Here is a 12,252-nt window from a genome sequence, read left to right on the forward strand (position 1 = left end):
GAGGCCTGTGACCAGTGGAGTGCCACAAGGATTGGTGCTGGGTCCTCTACTTTTTTGTCATTTATATAAATGATTTGGATGCAAGCATAAGATACACAGTTAGTATGTTTGCAGATGACACCAACATTGGAGGTGTAATGGACAGCGAAGAAGGTTACCTCAGATTACAACAGGATCTTGATCAGATGGGCCAATGGGCTGAGAAGTGGCAGACGGAGTTTAATTCAGATAAATGCAAGGTGCTGCATTTTGGGAAAGTGGTGGCGGCTGGTACAATTGCAACATTTAAAAGGCAACTGGATGGATATATGAACAGGAACTGTTTGGAGGGATATGGGCCAGGTGCTGGCAGGTGGGATTAAGAATGTTATATGTGTCAATGAGATAATCTCTTATTGGTCTAAACTCGAGTGAGTGGAGTCTCAACAGTTTAATCTTTTCTCATAACATAATTACTCCATACCACCGATCATCCGAGTGAACCTTTTCTGAACTGCTTTAATGAAATGATATCTTTCCTTAAATAAAGGGACCAAAACTGCTCACAGTACTACAGATATGGTCTCACCAGCACCTTGTACAGTTACAGTTAGACTTTCTTACTATTATACTCCAACTCTCTTGAAATGAGGGTCAACATTTCATTAACTTTCCTGATTACCTGCTGCACCAATGTGTTAGCTTCCTGTATTTCATGTACAAGTACCTCCAAGTCACTTTGTAATGCAACTTTCTGCAGTTTTACTGCAGGATAATAAATAATATTCTTTTTAAAAAATTCTCCTTTCCAAAATGAACAACTTAACATTTTCCCACTTTATACTTCATTTGCCAACATTTTGCCCACTTGTTTGACCTTTCGATATCTCCCTGTAAACTATTTGTACCCCTTTCACAACCTTTCCATTAATGTTTGTATTGTCTGCAAGTTTGGCTGCAATACATTCACTTCCTCCCTCCAAATCATTGATATGCATAGGAACCTCAATTATCCAAATGAGATGGGCTGGCAATATTTTGTTCAGATAATTGATTATTCGGTTAATTGATTCAATGCTTTTCCTCTGGGGCTTGGAGTCTTCTGAAGTTTCCTTTTTCCTCGCTATGCCTGCCTTGCTCCCTCTCTCTGTCTCAGGGTTTGTGTCTGAGCAGAAACACACTTGTGTGTAAGGGACCTGCAGCATTGCTGAAGCCTTCCACATCCCCTCCCCCAATCAATTCAATGGGATTAACACAGTGAGACTAGGCAGCAGCATAAGGCATGCGAGTCCTCGACCCCGCCCCCAACCCCGGCCCTGTCTGCCCCCCAACCCCCGTCTGCCCCCCCAACCCCATCCAACACTGCTCCCTGCCCGCCCCCACTCACTGTCCGCACCCCCGTCTGTGCCCCCACACCCATTTGACCCAGCCGCCCCACCCCCATCAGCACCCGTGAGCTCCCGTGAGACTCTCGTTCACCCCCCGACCCCCGCCTCCCTAGGGAAGCCAGACTGGACACCAACAGTAAGACTGCTGCATCCTTTAGGGGAGTGAGTCTCAAAATAGCGTACATACACACACACAATCTTTTACTGCAACGTTTTGACAGGTTTCACCTTTGCCCTGTACAGGACAATGTTGGAGAGATTCTCTGGAGGGGGGTGGTGGTTAGCGTACACCCCTGTGTAGAACTCCAAGGAAAGTGTGGGAGGAGAGAGGGCGCATGCATCATTCATTTGGCGACAGTGTCTGGACTCCAATCGATGTCCAGGACTGTTCTCGGCAGCATTTTAGTAAGCTGAGTTTTTTTTAAATCTTTGGAAACAAAAGACACAATCAGTGTTGAAACACCTCTTTGATGGAATATTTCTATTGGGACCTTGAGATCTTCTTCGGATAATCCAAAATTTGGATAATTGATATTTGGATAATCGAGGTTCCTCTGTATATTGTAAAGAGTTGTGGTCCTAGCACTGATCCCTGTTGAACCCCTGTTGTCACCATCCTGAAAAAGAAGCCCTTTTCCTCACTCGCTCTTTATTGCCAATAACCAATTCCCTATCCATGCCAATAAATAACTTCCAGCACTGTGGGTTCTTACCTTACGACTTAATCTTTTGTGAAGTACCTTATTGAATGCCTTCTGGAATTCTAAATACAACACATCGACTAGTTTCCCTTTATCCACTGTGGTTGAGACCTCCTCAAATAATTGAAATTAGACATGAAGCCATGCTGACTCTCCTTGATTAAATTATGACTGTCCAAATGTTCTGCTATTAATTCTTTAATAATTGATTCCAGTACCTTCCCAACAATAGGTGTTAGCCTAATTGGGCCTACACTTACCTGCTTTATTCCTTCCTATTTTTCTGGATAGATTGGCAGGTTTACAATCCTCTGGTACTTCTCCAAAATCCAGCAAGTGTTTTGAAAATTACAAACAATGCATCCACTATCTCTGTAGCTACCTCCTTTACATTCCTAGGATACAAGCCATCAGAACTATTAGTTTGTCTAATACTACTTCTCTACTAAAGGTGATGGTACTTAATTCCTCCCCTATATTCTTTAGAATTAATGGAGTATTCAAAGTATTGTGCACTGTCTGTATTTTCAATATTTTTTCCAATCTAGATCAAATCCTGTTATTACATGTGTCCAAATGTTGTGCTATGCAGCTTTTGCAGTGAAAATTACAAGAAAGACCAATTTGAAAACACGTTTATTGCTTGGTGGAGGTGGACATTTATTGTTCAAATGCGATTTACTGTAAATAGATCAATGAATATTGCAAAGCTGAACCAATCCATAAGATGGCAGTATTCTGCATGTCTGCAACAAAAGGAGATTGCGAACTCTAGTAAATGAGACTAAAGTTTAAAGGTGATAGAATGGAAATTAATTCAAAGATAGCTATTGGCATTAAGTAACAGAAGCAACAAATTCTAACAATAAAGATAAATTAACAGTTGAGATTTTAATATTTATGTTATGTATATGAGGCATAAAAAAGTAAACTAGAAAGAAAAAAAAACAACCTCAATAAGATTAAAACACAAAATAACAATCAAGAATGCTACATAAAGTATCAATTAATTTAATACTGAAAAGAAAAGGATCCACTCACAATAAAAGGTTTTGAAGTGTGGTTAAGTGAGACTGTTGGTTTAGGAGTGATATGGTAAAGAGGCAGGTCACCACATCAGCTGCCACAGAGGTAGAAGAGATAGAGAGAGTTCCTGTTATTTCAGAGTTTACTTCATGGTATGAAACAGATGGGAGTCCTCTGTGAAAAACATATTCTGTGAGAGAAAGGTAATGGAGAGGTTGTCACTGCTATCAATACTTGTACAATGACAAATTTAATTCAGTTTGGAAAGGCATTCTGAGCATTGTGAGTTATGTTTTTGTTAAGTTTATTCTAAGATATGCAGCTTAATATTACACAAGATTCTTGTCATGTCATATGTACCTTGTATTTATTATGTGGAATAAAATATGCTAAAAGGTAAAAAGGTAAAGGGGCAAGAGACAGCACTTGATCAGTTCCATTTATTTTATACTTAGATACATGTTATGTTTGTATTTTAAATTAGGATTTGATAAAACAAATATGCATCAAAGAGAATGTTTTTCAGTTTCTTAATTGACAGCTGTTTTTTTACCCATTTCACTGGATATCAGAGAATATTGAAGTTGCATTATGTTAGAAAGAACGTTAAGAAAAGTATGAAGAGTTGGTGGGAAACACCTTAGGAAAGCGAGTGAAATGATAGTTTCTATGAAATGATGGGAACTAATTCAAACTCTAGTGGTTAACATTGATAAAATCTGTTTAGTTTTGGTGTATTAACTTTTAAAAGGTAAAACCTGATTGGAAATAGGCTGTGAATGTGTTGTTTAAAAAAAACATTTTTAAATGAAAACCAATATTCTCTGTTAGCAGTTTAGATTCTGGCATGCATAGGTGTTTGGAAAATATCAAACATGTTGTGCATCTTGCAAACATTATCATTGCTGACTTATCTTACAAAATATAATATTTGGTTATGTGTAGAAAATACCATGAAAAATGTTTTAAAAACTTAATGTGTGCTGTTCTGGTTTCGTGGGCTAGGTGGTGCAACTGGATTATCTTGTAGCCTTCCTCACTCTATAAGTTGATTAAAATCTAAACTGGGATCTGTGCGGGTTCTGACATTGTACTGAGGGCTGTTATTAAAGTTTGGAAGTGTTTCCTTAGGTATAATCTTATCTCTACTTTTAAGAGGTAAAAATTCACAGTAAAAATTGATATATACCAGATAACACAAAACTAGCTTGTGTACAGCATTGCATTAAGTATCAAAATATTCATTTTGAGGACTGTACAAATAACTAATAATACATAATTCTCCTTGCTCGAAATTATACTTTGTATGATTCATCATGAAAAAAAGGGTGAATCTTCAGATTTAGATAGTTCTTAAAGACTTGAGTCACCCTAACCTATTTTCACAAACCTTGGGCTTTCTGTCTTTTGTTAAATACTTAAGTTGACAGGAGCCTCTTTTATGAAATGAATCATTGACATTGACTGCCCACTGAGAAAAGACTTTAAAGTAAAGTTAAAAATCACGCAACACCAGGTTTAGTCCAACAGATTTATTTGGAAGCACTAGCTTTCGGACCGCTGCTCCTTCATCACCTGATAGGTCAACCTGTTGGACTATAATCTGGTGGTGTTGTGTGATTTTTAACTTTGTCCGTCCTAGTCCAACACATCATGTCTACTTTGAAGTAAAGTTGCCATAGCCCCAGAGAACTGTGTCTCATTAGAGAGGGACAAGTGGAGGTAGTTTATTCTGAGGGTCATCATGAGGGGAGTGATTGAGAAGGAGGAATCTTCATGGCAACCTCAACCAGTACTGAAATTGAACCTGTACTTTTGATATCACTCTGTATTGTTAACTAGTCATCCAACCAACTAAGCTAACTGACCATCAACTGCAATTAAAAAGTAACAGTGATTAGATTAGATTCCCTACAGTGTGGAAACAGGCCCTTTGGCCCAACAAGTGCACAGCGACCCTCCGAAGAGTAACGCACCCAGATTCATTTCCGTACATTTACCCCTGACAAATACCTTAACACCATGGGGCAATTTAGCATGGCCAATTCACCTGACCTGCACATCTTTGGACTGTGGGAGGAAACCAGAGCACCCGGAGAAAGCCCACGCAGACACAGGGAGAATGTGCAAACTCCACACAGACAGCTGCCTGTGGCTGGAATTGAACCCAGGTTCCTGGCACTGTGAGGCAGCAGTGCTAACCACTGAGCCACCATGCCACTCACCACTGAACCACCATAATGTGATTAATTTCAGGCAAGTCTGCTTTGCACTCTAAGCTGAGGACATTGATTGAAACTACTTGTAATTAGTTATCTTCCATTAAATGCAGGTTGGTTAGATATGCTATCTTGTTGTCACTTATGTATTTCTATGTGATTTGATCCCCTCTTTTTAAACTTCCTTTCTGTAAATATTTTTATTGATTTTTTAGTACGTGGCTAAATTGCACTTCAAATAAATTTAATTAACTAGATTAAAATTGAAGGAGAATCAATTCCAAAGTTTTCTTGAGTACAAGTGAGTGGAGTTATTGCCTAGTAAAGCTGATAAAAATAATGAAACAATGCACTAACAATCACGTATATACAAAGACAGGTGATAACATTGTGAAGAGAAAGCACTGGAGGAAGGTATTTGTACATGGAGGTGGTCAGGCAAGCTGCAGTTTAACATTATTTTAACATGTCCTTAAGTTACGAGAGTGAAAACCAAAGTCTCAATTGTTCAGCTGTTTGTCCTGTTTTCTCAGGCGTGATGAAGCTTGAAGATAACCATCATGTCTGGCTGAACAGTGCTTTTACTAAGTTGCATTTTCACGCTGCCTGTACAATCTGTAGTGAGAATCTTAAATGAATAAAATAAAAATCATGTGGGAATAGTTTTCTAAGTTTTTTCTTTCTTAGTTAAGGAAATGTTTTTAATCATTAAAGGTGCAACTTTAACATAACTGACCCAATGGGAATAGAAGCAGATAGCCTTCCTTACACCTGCTCAATCATACTCTTCACTGAAATGAGCAGCTTTCCCCATACTGTAATTCCCATTAGGGTTTTAGGTTAACGTTAATCCCCTGATATTGGATATGATGGTCCTTCATTGAACTGGATCAGAAACTCAATTTTTATACAGAAATGCAGTTTTCTGAATATTCCATAATTTAAATGTGAGTGCTGTGAATTGGTGTTGAACATAAAACCGTTTTGCATCTGAAGGTGCTGAACTCTCATCCTATTTTAACCAAGAATCATTTTTCTTTACTTCTGTCAGATACCAGTCATTATGGAAATGAAGATGCCTTTACGACTGTTACCTGATGACTTCTTATATGCAGAAACCAGGCCCATCAAAAATACCCAGAAGGAAGTCATAGTTTCAATGGAAAAGCTTTATGAGACAGAGACGGTTACACCAGTTCATGGCCAACTTCGGCATTCCCCATTACCACAGAGCAAACCAGTGGGAATGATGCCGTTAGAAACACTGCCTTTGGACAAAAAAACTTTTGAAGATAAGGCCCTGGAACAAATGCTTTTAGAATGCGAACCATCAAAAAACAAGTCCTGCGACTTTAGCCAAATAAAAGCAAAATCTTTGGAAGAGCATATATTGCGATTGCAAAATCTCTGTCGCATTTGTGGAGTTGCCTTTAACACCAATTGTTATGATATGAAATACCCAGTAAATGGTCCTGTTGATGATGTCACCCAAGAGGTGCTCAGGAAAATGGGATATGGCGAGTGTTTTTGGCCAGAACTCATCCGTAACACATTTAGGATTGATGTCAAGACAGATACAGAAGCCAGATATCCCACTCACTTCTGCTTTAACTGTTGGCGTATTGTGATTCAGACAATTAACAATACAACGAATGAAGATGCATTCTTTCCGATCTGTACAATCGTTGAGTGGAAACCACATTCCAATCTTTGCAGCATTTGCAATTTTTTGAGTGGGGCCCGCAAACGAAAAGGTCTGAAACGAAGTCCACCAGTCACAAAGAAGCCCAAAGTCACAACTGATGCTCCAGTCAGACCAAGAGTCATTAAAAGAAAAGATCAGGTGACTAGCACAAGTTTGTTATTGGCCAGAAAGATTGTCAACTGCAAGAAGTTTCATCTAACTTCAAAACTCCTTGTGCTTGATTATCCCAATAATTTTATCCAGTCCGTGTCATGTCAGGTTTGTGAGCACTTACTTGCTGACCCTGTGCAATCACCTTGCAAGCACCTGTTCTGCAGAACGTGTATCCTCAAATGCATTGCTGTCCTAGGCAAGTATTGCCCAGTTTGTAGATTTCCTTGCGGTCCCAAAGAGCTCTTAAGCCCTGTTAAATCATTCATAAATGTTCTCAATTCACTTGTGCTCAAATGTCCAGCAACAGATTGTGAAATGGAGGTGAGACTCGGTGAATATTCGAATCATGCTCAAAACCATAAAGAAACAAGAATGAAGCACGCTTACTCACCAGTGAACAAGGGAGGTCGTCCAAGACTACATTTGCTTTCTCTCACCCGAAGAGCTCAAAAGCATCGTCTGAGAGATCTGAAACTTCAGGTGAAGGCTTTCGCAGACAAAGAGGAAGATGGTGACGTAAAATCCGTTTGCCTGACTCTGTTACTTCTGGCACTCAGAGCTGGCAATGAGCACAGGCAAGCAGATGAGCTGGAAGCGGTAATGCAGGGGAAAGGATCCGAACTGAAGCCAGCAGTCTGCCTTGCCATTAGAGTGAACACATTTCTGAGTTGCAGTCAGTATCATAAAATGTACAGGACCGTCAAAGCAACAACTGGGAAGCAGATCTTCCAGCCGTTGCATGCTCTTCGAAATGCAGAAAAAATACTGTTGCCAGGTTATTATTCATTTGAGTGGCAGCCCCCTCTGGCAAACGTCTCGACAAACACTGAAGTGGGAATTATAGATGGTCTGAGTGGATGGACACAATGTATCGATGATTATCCAATGGAAACCATTTCAAGACGGTTTAGGTATGATGTGGCACTAGCTGCAGCAGTGAAGGAGCTCGAGGACGATATTCTAGAAGGTTTAAAACGCCATAGCGTAGACGAGTTTGTGAGTGGACCGTTTACTGTTGTAATCAAGGAGTCTTGTGATGGAATGGGCGACGTCAGCGAGAAACACGGATGCGGTCCTCCTGTTCCAGAAAAGGCAGTGAGGTTTTCCTTTACAATCATGAGCATAAGTGTGATGAATAACAACGATGAGAAAGTGGTCATTTTTGAGGAGTTGAAGCCTAATTCTGAGCTGTGCTGCCGACCACTTTCCCTGATGTTGGCGGACGAATCTGACCACGAAACGTTGACAGCGATCCTGGGCCCAGTAATCGCCGAGCGAGAAGCTATGAAGACTAGTGATTTGATCCTTGAGATTGGGGACTTGCATAGATCCTTCCGATTTATCTTTAGGGGCACAGGGTATGATGAGAAGCTTGTTCGGGAAATGGAAGGCCTCGAAGCCTCGGGCTCGATGTTCGTCTGTACGCTGTGCGATTCCACACGATATGAGGCTTCCCAGAACCTGGTTTTTCATTCCATAACAAGGAGCCACGAAGAGAACTTGGTGCGCTATGAGATTTGGCGCTCCAACCCGTACTGCGAAACCGCGGAGGAGTTGCGTGACCGGGTGAAGGGGGTTTCAGCAAAGCCATTCATCGAAACTCAGCCCTCCATCGATGCCTTGCACTGCGACATTGGAAACGCCACCGAGTTCTACAAGCTCTTCCAGGACGAGATCGGGGAGCTGTACAAAAATCCGAACACCTCCAAGGAGGAGAGGAAGCGGTGGCAAGCGATGCTTGACAAGCACTTAAGGAAGAAGATGAATCTGAAGCCTGTCATGAGGCTGAATGGAAATTTTGCGCGGAAGCTAATGACTAAAGAGACGGTCGAGGCTGTGTGTGAACTGATTCCGTCTGAAGAAAGGCGGCAAATCCTCAGGGAGCTCATGCACCTTTATCTTCAGATGAAACCAGTGTGGCGTTCCACGTTTCCAGCCAGGGAGTGTCCTGACCTTCTTTGTCAGTACAGCTACAATTCCCAGAGATTCGCAGAACTGCTTCATACAGAGTTCAAGCACAGATACGAAGGGAAGATCACCAACTACCTGCACAAAACACTGGCTCATGTCCCCGAGATCATTGAAAGAGATGGCTCTATAGGTGCGTGGGCGAGTGAAGGCAATGAATCAGGCAACAAACTCTTCCGGCGTTTCAGGAAAATGAATGCAAGGCAGTCCAAAAGCTATGAATTGGAAGACATTTTGAAGCACCACTGGCTGTACACTTCAAAATATTTGCAACGGTTCATGGAAGTACACAATACGTTAAAGGACATCAAGCGTGCAACTGTAGAACCTGAACTGATCAGTGCAGAAGATACAATACCTAATGATAATTCATTTGATTTTTAGGCTGATTTATTGGTGCAGAAGTTGATTCTCTGTATCTTTAGCCCACAGGAGACTGTGAACAGTCTGTACAAGGTGGACAGTTGGGCTTACCATGGCCAAGCTTTGAATGCATTATTGGCATTGGTGGAAAAAAAGCTGTGGCTGTACTATTGGAAAGATTATGGTGGAAGCAGTGTTAAACAGGCTCGCTGATAAATCTATGTGACAACCGAAGCCATAATAAGTAATGTTCACAAGTGGGTGAATGTTTCTATGATATTTGGAACCTATGAGATATTCACAGCAAGCAACAATGTTACTTACATTTGGTGCTTAGATGGAAAGGAAAGATGGGCAAGATGTTAGACAACATGCCATTTTTTTCAGGTGAAAGAGCGGGTCATCTTTTCTGAATATCGAGTTCAGTTCTCAAAATTATAAATGGCAGGCTTATTATTGGAGAGGAAATGGTGATGTTCAGTTCCGTTGGTTCTGTTCAATCAGTTCTGTGTTTTTCTATATTCTTATTCAGCTATTTACTGATTTGTTGTGGAAATAATTTAGTTGTGTCGAAAGTTGTTTTGATAATTAGATTAGCCGGTAGGATGATTACGGCTTTACTTCACAGCATTTGTTTTTCCTTAGTAGAGGTTTTAAATAAGTTACTGCACTCCTGTGCCATCAATTCATTTGATCTGGTTTACTGAATAGGTACTAATTACACTGGGCCTAAAATTGACTCATTTATTAGCGCTGCAGGATGATCCTGTACATTGTAAGGCATGTACTGTTACCTCACCATGATCAGTGGAATAGGATGACTATGAATATCTGCTAAACTGATGAGGTGTAATTTCTGGACTATCCTTAGTCAATTTGTAGTTAATTGTCTTTTAAACAGATCAACTATTCATTTGAACAGCTTCATTTGTGTTTTAGGTAAAGGATATTTCTACTTCACAGCAGAATTTCTCTGTACGTTGGGAATTGTGAATTTGTTTTCTCTTTATGTACATTTTCTCCTCAAAGATTTTACAATTGAGAAAAAAGAATTTATGTCGGTGACTTTTATGACACCTAACATATAACTAACACACCCTTTGGAACTTTCTTGATGTCAAACACTAGCAGATCTACCGTGAGTTAGACTTTCTACTCTGCAATAATGGAAGCATTCACAACAAATTTGGCAAGTTCCACTTGAAGCATGCGTTACACTTTAGGGAGTGTGAACTACATATAAAACCGATGAGAAATTCCTGCATTGCATAGTTATTAGAGTGTAAATCAGATGTAAAGTACACATTTGTTCAGAGATCAGTCCCACTGCTACCTTTGTATGGCACAGGACGTTCTTTTGTATGGCACAGGATTTCTACTTGAATGTGTAAGATATGGACCTAAAGTCTGATAAAGGATCTGATTGCAAACTTATTGGTTAATCTCTGCCTAGTTCAAAACTTTTTCATAGCCAGTTTATCAGACAACTGAAGATATGCAGTTAAAAGTTTGTTTTTAAAAATACATCTAGTGGATTCAGCAGAATGCATTCCAACTCCATAGGAGACCATCCTCCTCCCTATAACTTGATCCAATTGTTTTCCTGGGATTTTGAGGGTCACTGCCAATACAGGTGTCAAGAAATTGATCCCTCTCATCATGTCAGTTGCATATGGATATGACTAATATTGAGCATTTATTGTCATTATTCCAATAAGGCCTGACGGCTAATTTCTTTCCTTGCTTTAAGGACCTGAGTTTGAACCCCAAAATGAGCCAACATGAGCTGTGTTTATAATACATTAATTTTATTGCGTTCATCATTCACTTCTGATAAGCATCACAAGTCATTGTAATCACAGTTTGACACTCCATTGTCATAATTGAGATGTCATGTTTTAACGTGTGAGCAACCTTACGGGAGATCTGCTAGTATTGTTGATTGATAGAAAAGATATTGGATGTACACAAGCATTTACTTTCATCATTTTATCGTATGTCTATTAAATCTATTCAATTGAGATATTAGTTTGCGGCCATCTTGGAACCAAATTGTGGTTTTAACAAATGACAAATGATACCTGTTGCTATAGTTACAAGTCTCTAGTTATTGAGAGCTGAGTTAACTTTTTACTAATAGTTTTCTGCAGGGATTCAAATCGGCTTGGCAACATATAGCACTCGGTTCAAGGACTAAGCAGTCTTTAAATCTTTGGCAGACTTATTTATTTTTCAACTTTAAGATACAACATGGACAGTTTCAAAATAAGGCGATGCAGGTTAAAAGTTGCTATGCCTGTTGACTGGCAAAGGAAGGTATGATTAACAATGCACCAAATTTATAACAAGGCAAATTTTAATTGGTTAACTCAGCTACACATATTACTGCAGGATTGAGTCAAATGCCTGAATTATTTTAATAGATACTGGAAAGGTATACATTTTATAATAGATTTATTCCTTAAATTTATTTCAATGCATGGGTTGTTGTCTTTTTTTGATTAATCATGGAACTCAAGTCATATTTGCAGAATTGTTTATTTTTCAATTCTGTATGGTAGTGCTTATAATGTTTCACAGGGTTTGGATGCTATTGGGTTCTAATATTGAAATTTACTGCAATCTGTTATATCTCTGGAATAATTTTCCTTATATGTAGCAAGTTTTGATGTAAAAAAATTTGTGCTAAATGTTAAGCTGCCAAATTTATTAGGATATATTAGGATATACACTCATTGTAAATGTCAACT

At 39.5% G+C, this 12,252-nt stretch overlaps 1 protein-coding gene across 2 annotated transcripts; it reads left to right on the forward strand.

Moving 5' to 3' along the window:
* Positions 1–3,254: 3,254 nt before the first annotated feature.
* On the forward strand, positions 3,255–12,252 carry rag1 (recombination activating 1). 2 transcript variants are annotated; one of them, XM_072592649.1, is made up of 2 exons: positions 3,255–3,297; positions 6,365–12,252. In XM_072592649.1, exon 2 carries the CDS (start codon positions 6,377–6,379, stop codon positions 9,521–9,523), a length of 3,147 nt encoding a protein of 1,048 aa, XP_072448750.1. In that variant the 5' UTR covers positions 3,255–3,297; positions 6,365–6,376; the 3' UTR covers positions 9,524–12,252. The 2 variants fall into 2 exon arrangements, with proteins under 2 accessions (XP_072448750.1, XP_072448749.1); XM_072592648.1 differs by having other exon boundaries at positions 3,262–3,376.

The sequence above is a fragment of the Chiloscyllium punctatum genome, chromosome 22, assembly GCF_047496795.1.
Source record: "Chiloscyllium punctatum isolate Juve2018m chromosome 22, sChiPun1.3, whole genome shotgun sequence".
In the NCBI taxonomy this organism is placed as follows: domain Eukaryota; kingdom Metazoa; phylum Chordata; class Chondrichthyes; order Orectolobiformes; family Hemiscylliidae; genus Chiloscyllium; species Chiloscyllium punctatum.

Coding starts and splice junctions, on each gene's coding strand:
- rag1 (XM_072592649.1), top strand. CDS start 6,377: ATGGAAATGAAGATGCCTTTACGACTGTTACCTGATGACTTCTTATAT.